The 27771-nt window shown below is 34.6% G+C and overlaps 1 protein-coding gene across 7 annotated transcripts in view; it reads left to right on the forward strand.

Moving 5' to 3' along the window:
• SLC16A7 (solute carrier family 16 member 7) overlaps positions 1 to 27771 on the forward strand; it is a 79542-nt gene that overhangs the window by 40299 nt on the left and 11472 nt on the right. For 5 of the 7 annotated variants that reach the window (XM_042815493.1, XM_042815489.1, XM_042815491.1 and 2 more), the window contains one exon: positions 10165 to 10407. In XM_042815493.1, coding sequence (XP_042671427.1) covers positions 10194 to 10407 — 214 coding nt within the window. In that variant the 5' untranslated portion in view covers positions 10165 to 10193. Of the gene's footprint in view, positions 1 to 9314; positions 9335 to 10164; positions 10408 to 11225; positions 12712 to 27771 lie in introns of those variants that run through there. The other 2 variants (XM_042815492.1, XM_042815494.1) reach the window with 2 other exon arrangements.

Here is a 27771-nt window from a genome sequence, read left to right on the forward strand (position 1 = left end):
ATGGAAATCAAATACAATTCCAGCTTCTTCCTTCCCTGTATTTGTTTATGTTAAATATTATCATTGCCTAAATTATATTAGTTTTGGTACATACTTCAAATAAATTTTTATCACCATGTTCCAGACTGGACAAATAATCACCACACATGCACTTATTTTATGTAGTGCAGTACCATGATACCTGAGTATAACTAAGTTGTCTAGATGGGATATTGAGCTAAGAAAGCTTTTCTATTAAATACAGTGTGAGTACCTCTGTATAATACCATACTGTTCCATGTAAATGTATACCTCCCCTTTTGCTCAGTTGTCTGCTCATCTAATGAAATAAAAATATATATTTATAACAACATAAATATCAGCATGAGAGGAGCAGTAACTTAACTGTGCTGGACATTGCTGTCTACTTTAGTGCTAGGTAGTTAGAGATGTTACTTTCCTCTGTATAGCCCTCAGGGTGCTATTAAAATCTGGTTTCTGTATTAAGAAACAACAAGAGCATCTTCAAGGATGCCCTCTGCATGGGCATCGTGTTAGCCTGTTTATCTATTGCATAGAACTGAGGAACTGGGTGCAGTAGGAGTGAGCGTACCTTGCTGTCAAGTTTTACTTTTTTTAGAGTCCTGGAAATCACTGGTCATAGGGTGAATAAAATGGTAACTAATATTTCCACCTAGGGAACACTCTCAGGTAAACTGTGTCTGTAAAAAAAGTGTTGACGTTTTCAGAACTCCTCCACTTTGATTTATGAGCCCACACAGATTCAATTCTCAAATCATTTTTTAATAAATGTATAGAACTTTTCATCTCTGCTAAATTCTGTTAAGGCACATTGATAAAATACTTATTTTCATTATTTCTACTGATATAATAGGCTTTAGTACTTCTTGAATGATCTCTGAATTAATTTATCTTTTGGTTGTAGCCTGCTTGAAATCACATTTTAATCTTTACTCGCAGAAGGAGCTCACACATCAAGCTTTTATGGGCACAGCTGTATCAATTTGATTTTTCAGTTTAAATTACCCACATGTTTTTAATTTTGTTTCATACAAATAGATGGATTGCTTTCTCTGCTCCCATAAAGCTTTAGAAAATCTGCCTTAACTGAATAGCTTCTTACTTATGTGATCCAAGTTCTGGAGAGGCTGTTAGACTGAATACCTACAAAAAATATTCTGTCTTTTCCAAGATTCAGTAGTTCTCCAATAATATCTTTCAAAGGCTATTTTCCTTATTGGGAGTTTTTATGATTTTGCTCATTTTCTTCTTGCCAGCATATTTTGCATATCATTCCACAAGTTAACTGTGGCTTAACTAATGTATCATTCTTTAGTTTTAGTGGTTCACACTTTTAAAAGCTTCCATCTCATCATTACTAACTTTTCCCATTTTAATTATAATATAGAAAACATTTCTTAAGCCAATAACAATTTCCAAGCTGGCGAGAATACTAGAAGTGTGAACCCTGCAATAAGCTTTTGCAGTCTGGTGATACTTTCCAGCCTTGAACAGTTATTTGATCCCAGTCATATGTCCTTAGGAACAGAATCCAGATCAGTTTACTTCCTATTACATAATCAAAGTAGTTGTCACAGAGACTGAAACATTAGTAACTATTTCCACCCATAGGAGTCATGCGCTGCATGAATGTTGAAGAAAAATATTTTCTCCATATGCTCAAGGTCATACTTTCAGGCCATGATTTGGGTGAGGGGTAGGATGTATGCAGAAAATACCCTGGACTGTGATACTGAAGCGGAGAAGACAAACAGCTTGGATTCTAATATCAAGAGACATATGAACTTTGATAGTATTTAGAGAAATTTATGGCAGCACAATTTGAATTGGAGTGTATTGCATCTTCATAATATTAAACTGATAGATGTATTATCTTCAGCAATAAATGAACAAAATATTGCAATTTCTGAAGTATATAATTAAATAAAATAATATGAATTCTGATTCTGAACACTTTAGCTAGTTGCTCAGACTAAGAATAAGCTATTTCTTACCATCATCAATATTTTTTTCTCCAGCTTAGTGTAGAATGATATTAAAATGAATATATTTTATTATTGATAATGTAAAATCTGTTGCTTTGCAAAAACTGTGCTATTTATATTTCAAGTAATATGCAGGAGCAGTACAGATAACTCCATTAACACTGACTTGAAGCCTTAGGTCTTCCATTTATAAAATATTAAAAAAATGAATATTTAACTCTTTTCCCTCCAAACTTCAGAACTCTAAAATATTATCCAACATATAGCTCTAGATTTATGTGAAGCCATTGCTGTTATTCTGGTTATTCTTTTTTATAACTTTAATTCTATTTGAATTGTAAAGACTATGAATGTGCTCATGTACTCAGAGGGCTTTGAGCCTGTGGCTCAAGAGCAGTCTATGAAGTGTTAAAATAATACATGCGTACAACATGTTTTTAGGCTGGTAACCATCATAGTTAAATATGATGGAGTACTCACAGAATTTAAAGGATGATAGGAATGGTTAGAAATAAATGAATAAGCAGATCAATATTCTTTCAGTGCTGATGCTTTGAGCTGTAATGAAGGAGTTTAGCTGAGCTTATTAAAACTTCTTTAATGGAACAACAAAGTTTTGGGGTTTTGTTTGTTTGTTTTTGAAAAGTTGATTTGTTTGAGGACTTTTTTTTTTCAATTATGCCGAATTTTTCATCAGCCTCAATCAACTTATTGTTAAAGCTGATTAAGTCTTTGGACTGGATCACTGGCATTTTCAATTTAGCCTTCAACATTTCATTTCAGTGTACTCCGATTTGGGTGGGGTGCCAACTTCTCCTTGCTAGATATTTTATTGACTGCTTTTTTGAAGTAATTGAAACAGAATTGCAATCACTGTGGTTGGAATACATTTCACTTAAATTTATTCATCTAGCCATTTAGTAATCCAGAATAAGGTGGTCATTTAGGTTTCCCATAAAGTCAGACAAAAATGGTAATAACAAATGCCTAATGAATGGAAGTTTGACCCAGAATTGTGGGAACTGTGAATGCAGAACAGATTTTAGAAGTTTTAATAATAGTACTCCATGTGAATCTGACAGCAACAATAAATGAATAAATAAATAAGTTAATTCCAAGGAATGATGAATATTAGCAAGACTACATTGTTATCTCATTAAGGACTTAGTTGTGCTCGTAATCTGATCTCAATCATTTAACATTAGTTTCAGTGTAATTTTGTCAGATGGGTATCTCAGTTCAGTAAGAACCTCTTTAGTGATTTAGCAGTAGTAGCCCAGCCTTTGTTTAAACATGGATGAACAAGAGCCCTGGTGTGAATGGGATTTTTACTACGCTCTGTCAGGGTACTTAACACATTTTTGCTTTTCACAGGGCAACATCTTAACACACAACATTCCCTTCTGTCTCAGTAATCCTATACTGAGTCCTCAAACTGAGACAGAAGATGTGCCTTTATTCCAGTCTGGATTAGACCTTTCATCATTCCTGCAAACATCAGGAACTCACAGCTTGTAATTGTGCTTGGTTAACAGTTTTTGTTTCTCCATCCAATTTTCTGCTTAGGTGATGCTGTTACTAGGAATCAGCCCATTGCAACACCAAAGCCTACGAGGAAAGAGAGTTACTGGGATTGTTCATTTATTTTTGATTTACAGCACGTGACTTTCCCTTAATTCTGCCTCTCTTCATAGAGCCTGCCTCTGCTAACCTTCCAGGCATTTGGAACAAAGTTATTCCCATGTGTGCTTTGGAAGTATGAGGGGCTATTACTTTCCCACTTTGCCTTCAGGCATATGCTAGTGTTGATACTGCTTCAGTGGTATGAAAAATATGTTACAATATTGATTCTAACTATAAAATATGGATGGTTGAATTACTGCATGTTTCTTTCATAAATATGACTGTTTAGAACTACTAATTTGTCTGATGTTGGAGAGAAAAAAATAATTTGTCTTTTTCTCTTTAAGAAGATAAAGCTTGATATTTAAAATAGCTGTGGTAATATATTTTAACATTATTGGTTATTGTGCTACTAAGGATTGAAGTGAAACAGGCTTTAAAATTAAGACCAGTGGTTCTTTTTAAAAAAAGATTTGACCAGATAAAAAAAAAAGAAAGATAAATCCTAACATAAACCTCATAAATAAAAATTAGTATTGTTTATTATATTTATAGTACAATGTACTTATTGTTACATTTTGCTATCTGGAAAACACCATCTTTCAATTTGTGGACTTTGGAGAAACTTTACAAAAACAGCAGCTTTCTAAAATACTTGATAATTTGGGTGCATTTTAGCAGTTTTGTTCTTCACAGAGTGTTTTTATCCTGCAGGTTAGACCCCAATGGAAAAAAAGTGCAGTAAAGTCAAATTCTGAATGTATCTGTAAGACACTCTGGTTTTATTTGTCATGTAGCCCTCAGTCTCTGCATATGGGCATTCAGACAAAATGCAGCCTATTTTCCTCTTCCAGGAAGATAAGTAGGCTGGCTACCAGTGCTCCTTAGTAGTTACTTTGCCTATTTAAAGCTTAAAGTTAGAATAAGGGCAGAGGACAGTCTCTCTTGGTCCCTTCACTGAGAGTCCTTCTATGTCCTGCCTTTCCCCACAACAAAATCCCAAGTCAGAGCAAAACCATCTCAAGAAACTAATAAAGATTTTTTTTTTCAAATAATGAATGTTGCTTAAAGAATAATAGAAAATTGCCAAAGAAGTATCATTTAGTATAACAATAACCCTATAATACTGTCCTGCTTGGAATTAATTGGAGCTACTGATAAAAATAAGAAAAAAAAAATTATTTCCAGCTTTCAAACAGAGATCTTTTATATAAATGTAATTCCTATATGTCTCATTCCTTAGCTAATGCTACCACAAAGTCATTGATTTTAAATAGAACTGTGTCATTAATATTCATTAGGGTTTAGAGCAGCTGACTATCCAAAGCTACAAAACAAAGACTGTACCCCACCTATGCTTCCACTTCAAGTATCAAGCTGTACAATTAATTAGCATTTGTTATGTAATGAGCTTTAAAAATCTCATTCTTAATTGACAGTTTGCTTAGACATTAGTCTGCATCTCAGCTCTGCCACCCATTTTGGTGTAAAATGCAGTCAAGTTATTTATCCTGCTACTGTATTCTGGAAGTGAATGAAACTTCTGAATTACCTCACTAGACTATTAGGAAACTGAGTGAACTGAAGTTTGCAAGGCTCTTTGCAGTCCCTGGCTTACTATGTGAAGCTGGAATGCCCTACATATGTGATAAATATTCCCATAGTGCAAAAAAATAGGGACAGATTTTTCACATACCATCTCTTTTCCTCTGGGACAAATGGCAGACAGAACACAAGTGGAGAATGAAGCAGTTACTTTAATGGTGCAGAAGAGCAAAACTAAAATACCCAGTAAAATCTGTGTCTCTGTAAGCATGAGAACAGCACAACCCCTTCTCAGAAGTCTGTGACAAGCTGTTGTACTGAGAGCTGATGCTGGTGCTGGCAACTGCAGAATATTAATGAAGCCCTGGTCTGAACAGGTTGATCGTGACTGACTGAAGTTTGCAGCACTTGGTATCAAGATACATTATTTGTCTGTCATGTTTCTTCGTGGTTTGACCTTGCTGCTTGCTTTCTTGTGTGTTTCTTTCTCTCTCTCGCCATTCCTTCCTCCTTTCTCCATTTCCTTCTTTCTTTTCTCCTTCCCTTCCTCTCCCTCCATGTTTCTCCTTTTAATTAACTTATTCTCATTTGCCCAATTAAATTCTAGTGTGCTGAGATACCTATATAATAACAGTGTTGAATATCATATGTTTTAAATGTATCCTTTTGCTCTCATTCTACTATTTCTTAGTAGGTAGACACATACAGCTCTTTAAGTTAGAGATGTTCTTGTTTGCTGCTTACATAACAGGGATTTATACAGAGGAACTAGAAGAAGCTTAGGATAAAATCCTTGTTCACAGCCTAATTCAAGGTATAGAAAGACTGAGCAGCCTCTGTATACCTGACAGTGAGAAGAGGGCTGATGGCTTCCCCAGGGACATGCTCCACTCACTGTAGCACTGCTGCTTCTTCATGCAGACTATCCCTCACCCACCACTTGCCTATAAAAGGAAGGGGATGAGGAAGTCTAACTGGTGAGCCATTGACACACAATGGAATTTGTGTGACTGCATGTCAGTTCTGCTGGTGACCTTTATTTACTCAAATGTAGCTTTTTTTTTTTCTTTTTTCTTTTTTCTTTTTTTCCCTTGGTACTGTGTTCTTCACATGCACATCATCACAGTTGACTGTTTTTACCTTTTCTACTCCGTATATCTTAATATCCTTCATAGCCTTTAATAACCTCTGAGAGCTCTGGAAAGACTTTTCCCTTATCATTGCTTCAGTCCTCCCTCTTCTTTTTCTTCCTGTATCAGAATTTGTACCTTCTCATCTAAAATGCTATTTCATTTTGTCATTTTGGTTGCTAATGGATTTCGCACTCATCTGTATACGTCTTATACTATCAAAATCTTACCAGTTAAGCTTAAGGGAAGAGCTGAGGATATTAATGTGTTAGACTGCTTTAGAAGAAGTTCCGTTTTGTGGATATTAAATTAGATTTTTCCAGGAAGAAGCTGCTTTAGTTCCTGAGAAAGTATGGGATGTTTCAGACATTGGACTTAATATTTCTGACAAAATGATTACTTTGCTTTTCTTTATGCAACTATGTATGTATTTACTTATGTATTTTCTTTTTACTATTTAAAGTGAGTTAAAAATGGCTATCATGATCATAAAGGAATATCAGGGAAGCTATTATTAACTGACTCTGTGGAATATACAGGAGGTGTAAGATATAATGATCCAGGCTCCTCTTTGTGGCAGGGCAGCATCTGACATAGGGTAGCAGACAGTCATTCACTGTAGCAGTGCTATGAGCTGGCAGTGCAGTGGGCTTTGAAGCATAGGTGGAGGCATAGGAAAGCTACTGCACCTTTGCTCTTTTCCCTCATGTCCTCTTAGTTTACTCCGAAGCTTTCAAAGAGAGGAGCTGCTACCCTGACAAGGCAAATACAATGAGATTTTTCCAAAGAGTTGATACCTTAGAATCGCATTATTATCTAGGTTGGAAAAGATCTTCAAGTCCAACCATCAGTCCGATCCACCAAATCCACCACTAAACCAGTCCCATAATGCCACGTACATTATGCCTTTCTAATGTTTGACTACCCTCTCCATGAATAATTTTTTCCCAGTACCCAATCTCAACCTCTCCTGGCACAACTTGTGTCTGTTTCCTTGCAAAATAATACTTGACACCTGAGGGAGAGGATCACCTCCCTTGACCTGCTGACCATGCTTCTTTTGATGCAGCTCAGGATATAATTGGCTTTCTGGGTTGCAAGGGCACCTTCCTGGCTCATATCCAGCTTGCCACCCACCAGTACCCTTGTATTGTTTCTGGTGGTGCTATGCTCCAACTTTTCATCTCCCAGTTTGTATTGATAGCTGCAACCCTTGCCTGCTGGCCACCATATTTCTGATGTACAGCAGGACTCTCCTGGCCTTCATCACCTTGGCATACTTCTGGCTTGTATTCAGCTGTCTGCTGACCACTGCTCCCAGGTCCTTTTCTGCCAAACAGTTTTCTAGCCACTCTTTCCCAGGCCTACAGCACTGCACTGGATTGCTATAACACTTGGGCACCACTGGAGTTCTTCTGAACAATGTACTGGTAGTGATTTTGCCAAACGCTGGTATGTTATTTTTAGGAAAAAGCATGCTGTCTCAATAAATTGGTTATCACTTTCCATTTTTATGAGGAGCAATTCCTCCATGCTGCACCATATTACTAGAATTTATAAAAGAAGTGTTGTTGTATGAATATGAAATATAAAAACAAATACGTTCAAATTTTGAAGTGCAAGAAAATAATAGTTAACTTTTTTTTTCAGGAAATAACTAAAAGTTTTCTCTAATGAGCAGTACAACAGATTTCTGGGACAGAAAACTGCTATTCCAAGCCATTCAGTTAGGTCATAGAAATGGGATTTTTATTTTCATGCCAATTTATGTGGTTTTCTTTTTCTTTTTTTATTTTTTTCCTGTGGAGGCAATCAGTTACTATGCATGCCCTAGTGTATGATGGACTTTTTGAGATACTTTGCCTTCCAGTGGTCCTCAGTCAGTAAACAGGTGTTTAACTACTTTGCCAAAATTAAATTTCAACAACTGTAATTGTCTCTACTTTTCTAACTTCTAGTGGCAGACCCAGGTTTTTCCTTCTGATTCATGACTAATATTAAGCTGAGACCAGGGTAACCAGAACCAAAGTACATGCCAGGGGTTCTTTCTAGACATGCATATTAACAAAACAAAACAAAACAAAACAAAAAAAAAGTCTGTGGAGCAGTAGATTTCTATTGCTGTCAGCAGCAAATCTGTATAACATGATGCAGAAAACAAATTAGCTGGGATATTGCAGCTTTGCATAGAAGCCAGGTGTTTTAGTGGTTGATTTAGCTCCTTTGGAGGTTGGCCAGTATGAAGGTGATGTCTACAACCAGCTGCAGTGAAGTAGAGAATCAGAATTAAAGAGGTTTCTATCACAAAGGTGACCTTATGATAGATAATTTGTAAAGGAACACTTTGCTAGTATGTGGCATTTACCCTGACAGCACTCTAGGTACTATACTGGAAATTAATATAAGCTGACACAGCTCATTTTTTGGTTTTGTTAAAGTAATCATATCACTCCCAATGCTAATGCAGTTCACTGTGAGAAATTGGGGTATGATGTAAGCAACACAGAATAAATCTCATGGAGACTCACTGGTAATCGTAATCATAATAATAAAAAAAACTTACGTATTGTTATGATCCACAGCTTTCAGTACTGTCTGTTAGGAGACCATTCAAGAGTAAGAAGTCATGCAAATGCCCAAGTAAGGAACATAGAAAAGGGTGGAATGTTCAGGACATGCAGTGTGTGTAGGTTGCATTACACAGATGAAAACAAAGTGGACTCCAACTTTGTTCAGTAAAAAAGAGGATTTAGATTGGAAATATCTCAGAACTACAAAATTAATTCTTGCTGCTACATATTCTTCAGGAATATAATATCAAGATGCTAATATTTAATATCTATAGGAATAAATAATCAAGATGATAATAAAAATATAAAATTAATTTCAGGCCTTAGGAGTTTTAAGTGAATTACCTATGATTTGTTAAACTCCCTGATTTTTTTTTTTTTTTTTTTTTTTTTTTTTTATTTTTTTTTTGTTGCACCTCTAGGAACCTCTGCAAAAACCACTTTGATGCCTTCTATTATGGTAAACTTTAAATTAGAAAATAGCTGTGGGAAGTTTGTGAAGTTGTTAGTAAAAGACTTTCTGATGTCTTTAAATGTGTAAATACAGAGAAAAAAAAAAAGTACCATCGAGATTGACTTTGCCCCTGCAAGTAATATCAGCAGTTACTAATAAGCAGAATAAAATTTTAAAACCAGTACAATATGACATTGTAATTTTTGGGTTTATTTTATGGCTACACAAGGAATTTGAAGTCTTTCTTTAAAATACACTCTTAAAATGTTATCTTGAGTTAAGCGAGAAATATTAACAATGATTAATGACTGGAAAATGAGAGCACATGATAAACATTCTATTACACACTTGTTCATTACTGTAATTGCTGATGATTTTGCGAAAGTAATTGCAAGTGTTGCTAACAAAACAGCATTTAGGAATTATTTACTGTAACTTTTTTCCATTTCTTTCTATACGATATTGTTTTTTTTTTCTGTCATACCTATTCTAAGTCCATAGTGTAGATCGAAGAGATAAGGAAATTTACCTACACAAACACATCATTTTCCAAGAAATGAATAATTACAAACACAATTTCAGTGACATAGTTACACATACTAAATGGGATATTTCAAATATTCAAATATTCTTTTTTCTTTTTTCTTTTTTCTTTTTTCTTTTTTTTTTTTAAAGAACAGATTTTTGCTTCTGAAAACAGGTTTTTGTATTCTGTGTTTGCATGTAAACTGGGAGTTGGTCTCTGCTTTGAGGATTCTGCAGATGATGGTGGAATACTGCAGTATATTAAAGAAAGAAAAAATGTCTGAAACTTTGTTTCTTCTCTTCTTTTTCAGCTTAATTGGAGAAGAGGCAGAGACTAGAAATGCCACCAGCAATAGGAGCACCACAGTACCCACCTCCAGATGGAGGCTGGGGGTGGGTTGTGGTCTTTGGGGCCTTTATTTCCATTGGATTCTCCTATGCATTCCCCAAAGCCATCACGGTATTCTTCAAGGAAATACAGGAAATCTTCCATACATCATATAGTGAGATAGCTTGGATATCATCAATAATGTTGGCTGTCATGTATGCAGGAGGTAAGATGTTTGTGAAATTTGAAATATCACAGCTCACCTGCCCACATGATCTTAAAGCACTTACAGTTAATTACTAACTGATTTTACAAGTTACCTAAGAATTTACCTGGTGCTTTTTCTTTGAATGTTATAACTTGGAACATCTCAGACTGTTTAATAATGGGACTATGAAATCTTCAATACATATATTATAAAAAAATATGTACATATGTATAAAAATGTATAGAAACTGTATGTATAGAAACTGAAAAGTTTATATAGAAAAGGAATATAGTATAAAGTATATAGCAACTGAGAACGCTGTGCCTATAGCACTTTATCTTTATTCACTGAAGAGCAGCACTTCTGTATTTTTCAGAAGTGGTTTCTGTAATAAAGTATGATATTATCAGATCCCAGCAAACGACTGTGTGAAGAATACACGAAGTCCTGTTTTTACCATGGTATTTTTTTATCACTGCTTTCAACCTACCTAAGCCTTGACATTTGAGTGACCATAGCTGCTTTAGCAGTGAAGGAAAAGAGGTAGGTGTCTATAGGAGAGAGTTCAGACTAGCTGAGTTGCACTCTTTAAGTACCTTTTTTCTCCTCTGACTATAAAGAAGAGTCTACAGCCAGCATAGCATTAGCTGAAGCACCTCAGTTAAATATTTTTCAGTTAATGGAATGGAAAACATAATGGTTGTTTTTTTTTCTTAAAACGGTAGCAGAGACAGAGAACTAATAAAGTTGATTTGGCAAGTGGTGCCAGTATCAATGCAAACTTGCTTTTCAGATGTTTTGATCTTATATTTATTAATAGGGAGAATTTGAAGGAGTTTATAGGAGCAGCAACAATTCACCAAGCGAAGAAGTAACTTGATTCAGTGCCTTCAAGAGCGGAGTAAAGGAGCACACATATCCTTGCTATATGTTATGACTTATGACCAGGTTACTCTCAAATCATAACTGGTGGTTATGAATACTGCAAGCCTAAAAATGTGTTTCACTCTGATAATACGCCATTTTGTGTGTGCAAGCATGCTTGACTAGCACCGTGCACTCTGCAAGCAGCCCAAAGGCAGTCAGTGTGCATGGTGCTGTGGGAATGGAGAGAATGTCTCATTCAGATTTCCTCTGAAAGTACTTTCTTCAGAAGGCTGTGTATTTACAAATACATATGCTCTTGCACTGCAAAGCGCACAGATGTAACTGTGGAAGCCCCTGTGTGGATCCATCTGGAAGAAGGGGAGTGCACAGATGATAAGAATTGGAATCTGCTTCCATTTTCCTTATGCTGTGACTTCTGAACTGAAGTCTTGTTCACTGTGTTTTCTAATGTTATCTAAATTTTATTAGGGCAGATTTACTTTATAGCACAGTTGTTTGTTGTTTGTTTTTTTTGTTTGTTTGTTTGTTTTAATCTCTGAATAACAACTAATTTGTGCCATTTCTATCATCTCAAAGTTCACTCAACTTTTATTAATAGTGCAGACACAAACTGAAAGGCATTTAGCTATGGTCATGTTTGAACATAGGCTGATCTGAAAGCAATGCCCCTATTTTATTGTTTTGGCCCATGATATCAGATATTGTTTTGGACCATGATATCAGGTGTTGGTGGTTTGGCAGCAGAGGGGCTCACAAAATGGCATCTGACATGAAAGTGCATGTGAAGCAAAGATGTGTCACTGAATTCCTTCCTCCACATGGAAAAAAAAGGCACTCATTGACATGCATTGACACTTGCTGAGCAGATATGGAGACTAAACTATGGATGTGAGCACAGTGAGGCAGTGATGGTAGGTTTCAGCGGTGGCAACAGTGTCAGTGGGTCACCTCCACTGGTGCAGAATTTATGAGCATGGCATGCTTGTTGATTGCTGGCCAAAAGGCATAGCTAATGGTGGTGACTATTGACAAACAGTATTCTGTAGTTGAAAATTTGCTCTATCAAACAGTGTTATTGTGTTCTTTGCTGTAGATTCCATGGAATTTAATAGGAGGCATTACTTATCTTACTGTGGTTTTGAAATGACGATTCTGCTGCGTATAAACACTCTTTGAAGCCATAACTTCTCTAGAACCACTTCCTAAAAAATAGAGCATTCAGACAATATCTGGCAGAATATGAAATAGCAATCAGGAAAAACACTTCTGAAGGAAATCACTCCATTGTTTTTACTGCCTGAAGGTGGTTTTATTCCTTAGCATTTGATGTGCTGTAATGTGAAAGACATGAAGACCATAAGTACAGTGTGTAGTGTTTACTATGAAGTATGATATGTCTGCGTGAACACTCTCTTCATCATACTATTAATTAAGGTAACTTGAAAACATCTAAGATCTGTCATTCTCATTAGAGCTTAGCATTCAACCTATTAATCATCACAGTGGGGTCAGTGAATAAGTTAAGAGTCTGTGCTGACACTCTTTGCTTTAGAGGCTCCAGCCTCTTGCTGTAATTAGCTGGCTTCTGTGTTTCAATAACAAGGTATTAACTTACCTTTCAATGCTTTAGAAAAAAAAAAAACAAAAAACAAAAAACAAAACACGAATACTAATAAACTAATAAATGGCATCCAGTAAGGAACTAAAAGAATGTTAATTATGTTTATCACTTACTTCATACTTAGAATAAATGGCATTAAATTATAGCAGACCATCTGGCAATCCATATGGTCTCTTGCAGTCCTGGTTAATTCCTGCAAATAGGTCAAGCACAGCATTCACTCTGTTAGGAAAGCACTAAGCAGAGGTGACAAATCTGATAAATCTAGTCAATATGAAATTCTTTCCCCCTCTCAATCTAAGATAATAAGCAGTTCCGTGAGTTCTTGTTGGGTTTATTTATTTATTTTTTCTCAAACACGCTCTTTTCCTCCTAACTCTCGTCTCCGGGATGTTTATTAGAGCTTACTAAAAAGCCTTCCCAAAATGCAAGATCCTGTAATACGATCAAGGTTACATGTAATAGATGGCCTCTGTGGTTCAGCCTGTGCTTGAAAGAAGTATCCTCTGGAGAAGGGCAATAGTTCAGTCTCCATGGCAACTCCTTCTTCTGCCTCTCTTGAGCAGAGACTGTCAATTGTATTAAATTAGTGGTGATAGCTATGTGATGGACTCCTACACACAAGGGACTGTGACTGGGATGACCACACTTCTACTACAGGAGGGCTGAATTTGGGGTAAGATGGAATTAGTGGAGCTATCCTGACAGGACATATTGTGTTTGTGTACACATATGAAAGCATATATATATATATATATATAATATGTATGCATGTGTGTTTTCTTTAATATATCAACTGTGTGTACATACTTGAAGAGTCATATGTTTGCTCTGATGCACACAGATATTAAGGAATTGAAGACCCAAAAATCCAAATATGCTTTACCTCAGATTCTCACCGTTCATTCTTCTCTTTTTCAAAATTTCCATTTTTCTACTTTGCACAGCACAGCTAAAAGTGATTAGAAATTTTATTAGAGCTCTATTTGTCTAGAGAAAAATATATGTATTTGTTGTTTTCAGTATAGATTTGATGAGAAACCTTAGTGGTGGTTGTTAGAGCCATGTGACAGATATGTTGATTTCAGACACAGCTGACCTTGGGTTTTAGACATCCTTGTGGAAGTCTAAAAACTGGAAAAAGCAGGTTACTTAATTGACTTTAACTCTTTTTCTTGTCATTTAGCCAAGAGCAAATTTCACTTTGGTTGTTGTTGTTTCTATTTTCAAAAAAAGCTTTTTAGATGTGACACTAGGTTATAGAGATAAGCTTGAAAACTTCTAATTCTTCCAAACTGTGAAATGTGGGATTATCGTGCTGTTCTGAAGTTCAAAAAATAAATGTCCATTTAACTTCCAGATAACTTAACCAAATAATAATTTTAAAAGCATTTTGAGACCATTCTCCAAGAAAAATGCTTCAAGTAGATTGAGTAGTCAAGCAGAGTTTAAGTAGTTACCATTGCCATTTTTGAAAACATGCTTACAGTTAAAAAAATACAACATGTAATTGATTCACAGAGACACAGAATTGCAGAATTATAGGAGTTAGAAGTGACCTCTAGATACCATCAACTCCAACTTCTCTGCTAAAGCCAATTCCCTACAGTAGGTCACACAAGTGAGCATCCAGGAAGGGCTTGGATATCTCCAAGAAAAGAGACCCTCTCTTCTCTCTGTTTTTCTTCTTTTTTTTTTTTTTTTTTTTCTATGTTTCTTTCATTATTCAAGTTTGAGCTTAACCATCATGTAGTTGCAAACTCAAAAGATTTTTCAGGTGACAACGCAAAAGTAAACTAAAAACAAGTGCTCAATGTGACTTTGTTGAATATTAATTTGGAAAATAAAATATCATATGGTATGTTCAAAATATTTGTGATTTTATCTCAGTGGGTGTTTCAGTGATATTGCTGTGAAGATGGAATGACGTGAACAGTGGAGATGACAGTTGCAAAATGCATGCAACACAAACAACAGATGGTTATGGATTTTTACTTTTGGATAGAACCTAGTCTCCTATACTTTTCTTCCTCCCTGGTAACATTTTCTTATTTTACATTTACAAATACTGGCACAAGGTATTCCATGGCCGTGGATAAGGAGACTGAGAAGCTTTCTTAAATTGACCTATGTCCTTTGTTGTAAGGGACAAACATTTTTCTCCATCAGAATATGAAAAGCATTGAATTTTAATAACCTCATTTAGAGTGTCCTTGAAAGCAGAACTTATCAACTTTCCAAATGCCTCATGGGCATGAGGGAATACTTTACATTTAGCCTAAAATGCATGTAAAGTGTCTATGTCAAGTTAATTTGAGACTCACGTAAAGAAAAGAAGGCGTAATGAGGAGACACAAGAAAAAAAACATTTTGAGCCTTACTAACAGAGATAAGTTCTAGAAAGAAATACCAAGTATAACAAAATATTACAAATATACAGTTGTTCTGTTTTTAAAAGAATACCCGAATGCTAAGATGGCCAGATAAAGGCTTTGATAAAGTAGTACAGCTACATTTCACTTTTATAAGTCTTTGAGTTTTAGTAAAACTACCTTTTAGGAAAGTGTTCTGTTGTAGTAACCTGTGTTTTAAATGCAGAGAGGTTCTCTGTTTCTACAATAAAACACCCCTGAAATTGGACTTGGGAAGAAGGATGATAATGTTTTAGATGGTTTCATACCTTTTTTTTTCTTTTTGGAACAGATTTGTCATTCTAGCCAGTCATTCTAGCCAGCTCTCAGTCTTGCCATTCAGAGACAGTCTCAGAGTTAAGTACACTTAGAAAAATAATTTTTTTGGTCTTTTGAATAATTGTCAGAAGGATATCAACATGACAAAGAATTGCCACTGTACTTCTACTTAGCATTTTCAGTGTCTGAAACATAGGTTATTAGTAATGATTATCATAGGAATATTTGCCTTAACTTTGATTAAACTAACTCAAGCATTTAATGAAAACAATTTTCATTTATATACAAGCAGGCAACATTGATCTTCGTTTCTGTAGATAAATTAATCGATCATGACAGTTTTTTTTTTTATTCCTGAAGAAAATCCTTTATTATCTCCCACTTTATTTAAAATAATGGGTCAAAAACAGAACAAAACAAATTAATAAATAGCATACATCATAAAGTACATTTTCTAAGGGACAGAAATGTGGATTTGTTTAATTTAAAACTTAGGCCTTTGATATGTTCGTTGAGCTTGCAAAACTTTGATGAAGGAATGCTTTTTTTCTGTACACTAATAATGTTGGATTAGTTCCCATATAGTTTTTCATATCACTGGATAATACAATGGTTGCATTTGTGATGTGTGTCACATAATTCAAAGGTAATGAAACAATGGTGTAGCACAACTGGGAATCATGAGATATTTAAGCAGATCCCAGAGAAGTATTATGGGGAAGGAAAAGTCTATCTACTCATGCTGTGTATACCATTGTAATCACATCAGCACTTCAAATGAAATAATAAACCTGGCACTTTACAAAGAACTTATTATAGAATTTTACTGGTCCATTGTTTTGGAACGTCTAAGAACTATTCCCTTGTTTATTTTGAAAGGGTATAGTCAAGGGAAACAGACCTGAACTGTGATATTTATAAGATATTATAAAGCAGTATCAATTGACTACAGCTGATATTTTTATTGTGATTCCTAACGGTATGTAGATACGTATTTGTTAATAGAAGACTTAGTGGCAGGTTTATTCTCCTGCCAGAGTAACTACAGAAATCAAAGAATGAGGTTGTTTTTAATTGTCATTTAATTCATTAGCCAGTTTTGAAGATTTTTGCAGAGATCTGATACACATAGATAAACATATATACCATATGAAGAGGTTTTTGATCAACCAGAGCTTTTTTATCTAGATTTTTAAGATTGCTATTACTTTTAAGATTAGTTATTAATATTACTGTTGAGATTTTTAAGATTACTGTTAAGATCACCCATATCAAAGAGTACAGAACAACTAAAGTTTTCATAGCCAATAAGCGTTTCAGGAATGTGTACAAGAAAAAAAAATTACCCTTATTTTTCACAGATTTTAGCATCTTTATTTAATTCTTAAGAAATTTAAGCATTTCCAGTGCAATTTTACCTGACTTTTGTTTAGATGAATAAGAACTATGATGAGACAACATAATGGCACGTTTAAATATGGAGATTGTAATTAGAATAGGAGACTGTATTGAGAAATAGGTTGTTCATTTACTCATCCAGTTCAAACACTTCCTGCAGCACTTTCACACAGGCAGGTTTTACACTGACTGTGCCCTGCTTTATTTTCTATTTATATTGTTTTGAAACACTTTTCATTAAGTGCTTTGACTCTCAGAAAATTCTGGAAGGAAATAGTGATACCATTAAAGCTTTTTAACAGTAGTAGCTAGAGATTATATCTTCTGTATCGATGGTTGACAGTAGGTTCAAGTGTATCCTCAGCAAGTTTATGGATGACATCAAGCTGTTTGGTGCACTCGACACTCCTCAGGAAGGGGATGTGATTCAGAAAGGCTTAGGCTTGATCACTGGGCCAAGGTGAACCTTGTGATGTTCAAGAAGGCCAAGTATAAGGTCTTGCACATGGGTTGTGGCAACCCCCATTATCTGTACAAGTTGGGGAATGTAAGGAGCACAGCATCACCAAAAATAATGCAAAAATAAAGTGGGTACAAATGGATGTGGTCCTGCCTCTCTACTCTGTGCTGGTGTAATCTCACCTGTAGTGCTTTGTCTGCGTGTGGAGTACTCAGTACAGAAGAGACATGGACATGTTGGAGCACATCCAGAGGAGAGCCACAAAAATGACCCAAGGGATGGAACACCCAGCTGATAAAGCTGCGGCTATTATTTCTGGAAAAGGCTCTGGGAAGACCTGAGAGGGGCCTTTCAGTATCTAAAGGGAGCCTATAAGAAAGAAGGGGACAGACTCTTCAGCAGAGTCAGTTGTGATGGGACAAGGGCAAATGGTTTCACAGTACAAGTGGAGAGATTTAGATGGGATATAAGGAAGAAGTTTTTACAATAAGTATGATGAGGCACTGGAACAGGTTGTGATTTGGGGCTTGTTCTGATAGAGATTTAATTAATATTCTTAGTCTTTCTATATCTCTTGAATGTTGTGTAGGTTGTAGTGCCTCAGAATTTCAATAACAGTTTCAGTTGTACTAGTTTTGATAACTTGGTAATCTTAAAATTATTGTCTTGTAAATGTCAAATCTTTCCTCATATCCCTAATTCACTTGCTTCCATCATTAACTAAATAAAGATAACACATCTAGGGGAATAAGTTATATGTTTAATAATAGGCAGAGTTTGTTTTGTAATTATAGCTGATTATAAGCTGATAGAAATCTATTGATCTTTTTATGTCTTCGTCTGTTCTGTGAATGGTCTCGAAGTTCAATACATTCCAGTTTATTTGAGGCAAGATCCCTAAACACTTCCCTGTTGGTATCAACTGACAGTACCAAACCTGTCATGCTGGAAGTCTTGCTTAGCTTGCTCGTCTTTGTAGGATGCCTTTGCTTTTCCATGAACACGAATTATTTGTGATTCCTTTTTTTTTCTTTTACAGCAGTAAGCTTTGCTGTCCAGCATATGCTGCTGTCTAGATTTACTGCTGTAGCCTACATTTTATCTTGTTATTCAACAGAGTAAAATATAACTTATTCAGAGGAGTGGCTTAGTGTCAGAACTTTCAAGGACTCCTTGCAGTGGCTTTCAGAGTAGGCATAATTCAAGAAGGCAAGTGTCCTATTTGGCCTTCCCTAGAAGATGGAGTCATCTTGTGTCCTTGGATGTCAAATTTCACTCAGAAAAACTTCAAGAACAGTTATGTTTTAAATCATTTGAATTGTTGGCATATACCTGAACAGCAGAATTGATGTATTTTTATTGTATTACTGCTAAGCTTTGAGTGTGTCTAATTAAGTAGCTGAAGCTGTTGTTATTTGTCTAATTAGAATACTTGAAATTTCCAAAGCAGAAAGTAAATAAGCTAAGTACAAGAGGTTTTACTTTTGGATCTTCTACATAAATACTCTCTTTGCAGGAACTGTTTAATCCATAAGAAACGAAGACACTATAACTGTTACCATGAAACATTTAATTAAGGAGCATAAAGTTTTAAAGCTGTACACAAGCAGCATGGCATCATTACTTATGATGAATAAAAATTAATTAGCTAGCATGCCTGAACATCTATCCAGCAAAATACAGTAAAATAAAAGGACTGAAATCAGTAAATAGATACATTATAGATAGATTGTGTGCTACATATGTGAAAATGTGCAAATCTTAATTGAACTTATTGACAAATATTCTAGAATTGTAGTTTGGATAGTGACACTTGAAAAAAATAAAGTTGAAAAGGAAAACCTAAAACAAATCCATTGATACAGATACTGGCAATTGACATGTTTCACTAACAATGTCAGGCTGTTATCAGAGATATGCGAAAGAAGTGCTCGGAACTCTGCTCCAAGTATGGGCAATATGTGCTTAAATTTAAATGCCGAAGAACCAATCAAGTTCAGAGTTGTAATTCTCTCTTGCTTAATGAAAGTCAGCATATAAATGTGTGTTTATATATTTATGTAGAAATCCCTCCTTTCTGTGAACTGTACACCCAGAAAGACTACATATTTCACAATGAAATGGGAATTTATCTCAGAGCAAGATCCATTGTGTGTTTCATGACTGTATTTACAATAATGACCAACATAATTCAGCAGCTCATCTTCCACTGAGCTCCAGTTGAAAGACTGTGGATCTGCAGCATTTTAAAAATGATTTAATAACATTTAGAAATGTAAAATAGTACTGTGTGATCTGAAATAAAATGGTTTTTTTTATTATTATTCCATAAAGCTAAAGAGTAGGAATTGCACTACTGGATAGCTTTATTTCTAATTTGTTTATTTGTACCATAGTAGAAGTTTGCAATATTTCAGAATAATGTACTTCAAGAGTTTTGACTCAACCAAAAATTCTGAGATTTTAAACTTTTATTTCAGTTTAGGAATAAAACATGTTAAAGCATAAGAACATTTCATACAATGCTGGTTCTGATTTGTTATCAGTCCTTTACAATAAAATAGCAAGTCACAAAAAGAATATACCTAGGAGTGATTTTTTTTTTGTCTTTCACACAGTGAATTTATATCTGTACAAAGAATGTGCAAGGATGTATAATCCATTGCCATTCTGATTCAGAAGCTTTTTGTATTCACCTGCTCAAGCACAACAGTAACTTAAGCACACAGCATGTGACTCTGTGCTCAGAGGAACATATCTGAAGTGGCAAGTGCGATTAAGACACGAACAAATTCGTATCATGAACAATTTCTTCTTGATCACTTCTCCATATGTTATAAAAAATTTACCTGACAGAGTGTTCAGATATGCATATTGCCTAGATCATTCAACTTTCTAACCAATAGTTTTTAAGCAAGATGTATTAAAATTGATTAGACAAACTTAGTTCCTCCTGCAGGAAGATAATAATTCATTTATTAGGAAACCTAAGTAATATTCTCCTCACCAGCACATACATTAAATCCTTGCAGAGGCAGATGTATTTCACTGGATCATTTTAATATGTTCTGGCTGAAAAATATTAGCATAACTCCTTAGATGCAAGGTGACTCCAGGAATGCATGATATCTAAACAGCATCTATAATACAAATCATAAGAAGCCTATATTTTAATGGCCACTGATTTATTTAGAATTTATGATGCATTACAATCATTAGAACTAAGCTGCTTTATGTTACTTGGTAGAAAATAAAGTTTCTGGCACTGCTAGGTTGTTATCTCACACCAAGTAAGAAAATATACCTGTTTCAAAAGCTGCATGATTATTATCTTCAAGTGCAATAAGATGGTCCTGAGTGATCAAGCTACTTCTTGTTGCTGCCTACAGGAGAGCTCAGATATTCCTTATGCAAAATTGGTATAGACTCCCTTTCACCTCCACCTTTTTCAAGAAGACCTTGTCCATGGGGATATAATCTCTGATGCCACAACAGAAGGGCATGATTCCTTTATAGTCCAGGCAAAAAACAAATGCAGCAGATAACTTCGCCTGGCTCCCTGGTGATATCTTAGTTTTCCACTTATTAAGTCCCAGGTTTCATTTACTCATTTTTTCATGACTACTACTCATCTTACCTATTCAAATTTTATGACATTTTCTTTTTATTGAGAAAGCATACTTTCCTTCTTGTTGAGGAAAGCCATCATGCTTTAACTGATTGGAGTCTGTGGAATGAGCATGTTCTGAAGTCCACAAAAGAAATGGCAGGTGACTACTATATATGGAAAATGTCTAAAGATTTCAAAGACCCAACGTACAAAGCTCTTATTGTAGAAGGAAATCTCAAAGTGTCAATCTGATGACAAACTCAAGTCTAATGAAAAAAATAATATGTAAGGTAGATACTGGAATATGGAAAGATAAAGTGACATCTTCTCATATGTATGGATAAAATATATATGTATGTGATTTCACTTTCACTATCAAATAGAATGCTATTCTCAAGCATATATATTTTGCTTTAAAACATTAAAAGAACTGAAAGAAAAAAGGACTAGGAGAGTAATGATTAGAACTCACTCTTAAGTTACTTATTCACTGGTGAATATTTTCCTAAATATTCCTATTAAAAAAATTTGGGGGTGCCTAAATTGTAAATAAATTGGAAAAAGTTCTAATTTGAACCTCTGAAACACTTCCAAAATTCTGGAATTATTCACTGAGTTGTCTCTACCATAGTTTTTTTGTTTATCTGAAAACAGAAAACCAACCAAACAAGGAAAACAACATCCCAAGGATGCTCACTTTAAATTGATGGCTGAATGTCATTATGTATCTCCCCCACTCCCAATTGCCCTGGTTGCTCAGATTCCCCTTTTGCAAAATACTGGGAAATATGCAAATTCTACTCATGGAATGATAACCTTTCATATACCAGCATCTGCCCCATTTACACTTCAAATATCTTGGGTGCCAAACCCTAGTGGAAGTGCTCAGTTCACACCTTGTAGAATATCTCTGAACAACAATATCTTGCTCTTCACCTTTCTCTCCATACTTTGTGAACTAAATATTATTCAGATACAGTTCTTCATACATGAGTTAGCTTACTTGTCAAGGAGGCTGTTGAGGAGCTTCTGAAATTGTCAGTTGTAACTCCTGAAAGTCACCACATGCATTTTATCAGATATTTTTAAGAATGCAATTATAATGCAAATGATTATTTTAGAAAGATTTTTTTAATACATCATATGCATAGTGTGAGATGTGTGTTAGACAACAAATGCATTTGGAAATGATCTGACAATATAAATACGATGAGTTCTCAGGACTCCCAGTTATGAATACATCCAGATTTATACTTCTCAGTACTTATATTCCGAATATGTAGATGACATTTAATGATTGACTCATGATCCATAATTCACAGTAAGTGGTCCAGAAAAGCATCATAAATGGTAGATTGAATATTTTCAATTTGAAGTTTAATTATACAGTTAAAAATTGAGTTGTGAAAGGAATATGATAAAGAAAGACCAAGGAAGAGGAAGCATGTATGTTGTGCTTTTCCTGAAGTAATGTATTATTGTCTGCAATAACTTATAAGGAGTCATTTCTAAGTTGGGTTAGACTTAATATTTTTCTGGAAAACAAACAAACAAGCAAACAAAACAAAGCTGTAGTATGATGTGCAATGTAAAAATAGGATGTTATATGAACACTACTACAACAGGCAGTTTGAAGAAGACAGAGAAATCCAAATAGCAATATTAATCTTAACTGATGTTTTGTTTTTTTCTAGGAAAAGTAGTGTTTTTTAAGGTATACAAGAAATCATGAATCATAATAGGATATAATAAATAGAAAGTGATGAGTAATGAACATTTGTGAATATTTTGCTCGTGTACATACAGATGCAGAGAGGGAAAAGTATTGTTGTTCAGGAGCAGAAAGAAAAAATCAAGGGAAATATTTATGACTATATATTTGTAAGTTAATAGCATAGTTTAGGAAAATATCCATGAAGAATTTAAATATTAGCAAGAACTGTTTATTTTCTTTTTCAATGAGTAGCTCTGAAATTAAGAACATGGATTTATTTTCAAATTGCTATAATTGTAGCTGCAGCAGTAGTATAATGCAACTGCTGTCTTTTCATTTTCTGAACTGCAACAATGATGAAAATCGCTTTGTAGTAGCAGAATATACAGAGCTTGACTGACAGTTCAGTTCACAGAAGCAACAAGTTGTAAGGAAAGTTTTTCCTCCCAAAATTGTGATCTGCATTGACAAGACACAAGTCTTCTGCATACAGACATTTAGTTATTAATTTTCAAATTCTTTTGTCTCACTGATACACTCAGAAGTTTTCAGGTAAAAAGTAAGTACTTTTATAAGTACTTTATAAGTATAAATGGGATGAATACTCTCTGTTACCCCAGGTAGAAACAGTCCATTTGTATCATTTGAAATCTCACAACCAAATGAGGAAAAATGAGTGTTTATATTTCTTTCTTCATATCTTAATTGATATTTCTATGTAAATACGGCTTCCCATTTTGTTATTGTTGTCTCTGTATGGGCATAGGGTTTTTTTTTTTTTTTTTTAGTTTTTGTTTGTTTAGAAGGATTATCTTTGAAATAGTACTAGAAATTCTGCATAGCTGTAAGTTATTCTTTAATTTCACATTAGTATTAATTTTCCTTTGTTTCCTGTGAGTAGACAAAAAAAGATAGGTGGAGCTTGTTTTGATCTCTTCAGATAAGTAATGCTGCTTCTTGTACAAGCACACAGCTACTATCAAATTAAACTAAGTCCTTCATCTATAAGAATCCACAGAGGAAGAAGGAGCACCCTGAGATGAATGAATAATACTTCACAGACAAGATGTCTCCAAGAAAACCATTAAATATGTTCATTGGAGCATTTCTGTACTTGAAGTTATACATCCTGAAATTCCTGCTGAAACCTTGAAAGGATAGAAATTTAATGAAGCTTATTATTAGTATCTTCATGTAAACTATCCACTGTAGAGAATTATATTTATTAATATTTACCTGGTTTTTGTCTCACGTATTTTTGAGCAGAAAAATGAATAAATCCTTGTGTTTTTTTTTTTGTTTTTTTTTTTTTTTTATTTAAAGAAGTAACCTTTTGTCATATGAGTTCTGTGTGCATGTAACATTATTTAGGTGAAATCTCCAAACACATTTCTAAGTCTGAAAAGACTGTCTTAACTTTAGCTTCACAAAAGTTCATGAGCTCCCGAAGATTGAAGTTGATTACTTTTAAATACTATAATAGAAAATTTCATGATCTTTTCTTCTCCAGGACATTTTCATTATGTCTTCCAAGAGCCTTGCATTTGCAATTGAATTGTCTAATGTTAATACTGATGCACTACATTACACTTGCTGTTTAAGTTACAAGCTGTTTGCATCAGTTTTCTGACAAAACAAAACAAAACAAACACATTTAATTTTTTAGAAGACGATTTGATATTCCAATGTCATGGTGTTGATTCTATTTGCAGCTGTTCGCATGACAAAAGCATATAGGCCACAGTGTCCAGTTAATTTTGAGACAGCATGCTTTTTTATTTGAAAGTAGTAAGTGACCAGAAATGTTAGTGATAGTGGCTGAGTGTTCAGCAGTTCATAGTATCACACTCATTTCTGATTAAGTATCGTAAGGTTTCTTATTGCTAGTTTCTAAAGAAATGCCATAAATCATCTTCAAATCTTCTGCTTTGTGATTGACTCTTTCATGACAGGCTTTTGTGAAAGAAAGTTCTATAGCAGAGCATACAAGAGATACTTAATATCAAACAAAAATGTGTATCCATTGAAATAATAACCAGCACCACTACACTTTGATTAAAACTGAACAGTTTTCCAACTTCTCAAAATTAATATTTATACAGTAGTTTGCCGACTTGGAGATCAGTTTTCCAAATTGTGTGATCCATAGATCCGTACACCTCAATACCACAACTAATGTACAAAAGCATGCAAGACAAAAAAAAAAAAAAAAGGAAACGTAGTTTGAGATGAGGAAAAGATGAGAAAAGCTCAGTGCACTGGTGGATGGTTGAGCTGTTGGCTGCTTGCATCCTGGCATGCAGTCCTTGAACTGTTGCACAATCTTAACTCAAGTTCAGCTGCCCTGATTCAGTCTTAACCGCTTCTTTTTGGTTGCTATTTCTTGCATGTGTTACCATCCTGCAGACATGATAAAGAATTCTGTAATAAAATGTTGCCTGACATTTTAATGTTCTCAAATTCATAGGTGCTTTCTTTTTCACCATCTACTCCAACCCCCTCTAAACGCTCATCCAAGAACGTTGATAGTATTTTATTGGTATATGATAGTATTTAATGGAAGATTTTGGACTAGAGATAAGAATGTCCCAGTATACTCAATATTTTTAGTTAATCCTGGTTGAGAAAAACAAAATATTTTTAAGACATTTTCAGCCTTCATGATTTTCAGTACTGTCAGAAATGAATTTTGATTTGCTTACTCTCTGAATAACTAATGTGACATTCCAACAGTAATACTAACTACTTGCAGAAAGCACTTGTGGTTGGAGGAGTCGTTTTAAAATGAAAAGTAAGGCTTCGCTGTAGGAAAATACTGGTGACTGCCAAACAAAACAAATCAACTCCTAAAAGTGGAAAGAAAAAAAAAAAAAAAAAAAAAGTCAGAATGATATCAGTATTAGCAAGTAGATTATCCTCATTTTAGTTCTTGGAGATCCTTTGTATTTTCTGCCTTGTCAGACACACAGATAAAATACAGCCAGACCGAAAATATAGCTGATGTTAAGAGAAGAAAATAATAAAATAAAATAAAATAAAATAAAAGATGAAAAAGAGAGAAGGCAGCAAGAATTCTGTGACCTAGACTCTCTTTCTCTTATAAATTAATGGAGTGTACCTAATACATTTGGACTGATAAATGTTACTTTACCAGAGAGCTGAAAAAGATATAGATTTTATGCCAAGTAAATCTTCCCTTATGCTTTTTGGTGGCCTTCAAACAGATCTTCCTGTACTATAACCTTTGGGTATCATGAAATGGAAATACTGTTATCATCTGGTTTGCATCCTTTAAGCTTTCGGAGATATTAGATGTGAAGTTGTTGCATTGTCTCCAGAGTCAGATAATTTTTTGAAGTACATTTTTTTAGGACTGGAAAAAGCAAATAAATACATAGGTATGTGCATGACTGTGTGTGTATCTCTGACAATGAGACAGAAGCTATTAAATTTATAGTCTGTAGTTTGAGCTGTGTTCATTTCCACAAAAATATCCAGCAGTACACTGCTGTAAAAACCCCAGCATTTTATTGTTTGAGTTCTGTTTAAACAATATTAGCACATGGGTATCTTTTAAAGGGAAAAAAGTGGTTGTTTCTTCTAACATCTGCTTTTTAAATCTACTTATTATTCAGTTACCTAGTTTTTTTTATTATCTTTCTTTAACAACAGCAGAGCTTAACTGAAGAAGGGAGATTTAAACAGTGGTTGAAACACTGAACTTGGAAGTGAGAGGAAAACATAGCTTATTGCTACTATTGTTATTATAAGAAATAATGTATTTCATTTCTAAACAGTGTATTTCTACTAAGAGGTCTGTAAGAGGACTGAAGGCCAGTCAAAGCAGTCTTGTCCTCACATTTTTTGCATACAACTGGTCAAGTGAATGTTCTGCTTAGCTGTCAAAATAAGTGCTTATAAGTGATTATAGGCTTTGTATAAAACATCATTAACAGCTCCCAAACATATAGCTAACAAGCTATTGCAATCTTTTCCTCAATGTATGATGAACATGAAAAGCTTCTTTCTTTCCCTTGTCTTCCTTTAAAACATTTGTGCCCTGCTGTGTAACCCTTCCCGAGTCTGTTCTTCAGTGACACAGTTACTGCCGCTATCTTACTCCTCGATGTCTGGAGATTACCTTAGACAGATATAAAACAAAAATACAGCCAGGAGACTATTAGTATATTATGGTCATGGCCTTAAATTTATCTCAGGGAGTGTATAGTCTTTTGTGGCTGATGGTTTGTAGGTACTAAGGGAGAGATCAGGCTTAATATTCTTGTGGGCTTCCTGAGTTAACATCTGCTAGGTAGTTATTTCAGGCTTCAGGAAAATAGACTCACAGATCCAGCAGTCCTTTAGTGCATTAATATGCATGATTTTGGCAGTGATACGTGACTTAAACAGCTTAATATTGCTTCTCAAAAAAAAAACCCAAAAACAAAAACAACAACCTCCCCCCAAAAAAAACAAAATAGAAAAGCATGGAATTTAGGTCCCTTCTGCTGGCATGTGAGCATTGCTTATTTGCAGAAACTGTTAAATGTAAAATTAGATTGATGCAGGGCTATAAAAAGTATGATTTCAGACAAACAAACAGCTGGAATTTATGTGGACTCATATACACTGAGATATGATATGCATCATTTTATGAGACTCAGAAACCAAGTATATACACAGATGTCACAAGAGCATATTTAACCTACTCAACAGATTGGGAGGGTTTCTTCTGGATACTAATGGAGGTGTCTTGAACTAACTTAGTCTCTGATAGAAAGTTTTGTATTTCTCAAATGCACAAATACTAAATTAAAATGCTAGAATTAAAAAAAAAAAAAAAAAAAAAAAAAAAAAAAAAAGTAGTGATATCAAGTTTTGGCAGTAAATGCACTTCATTACTTGAGCAAAACACCTCAAAGATAATATAAATTTTAAAAGAATTTTTAATTTATGCAGTCCAAATTTAGGTCATTTGAAAGTTCTGATATACCAGGTATC

The sequence above is a fragment of the Centrocercus urophasianus genome, unplaced genomic scaffold (genome assembly GCF_019232065.1).
Source record: "Centrocercus urophasianus isolate 14NV4802_14NV808 unplaced genomic scaffold, USGS_Curo_1.0 seq_15, whole genome shotgun sequence".
Lineage (NCBI taxonomy): Eukaryota > Metazoa > Chordata > Aves > Galliformes > Phasianidae > Centrocercus > Centrocercus urophasianus.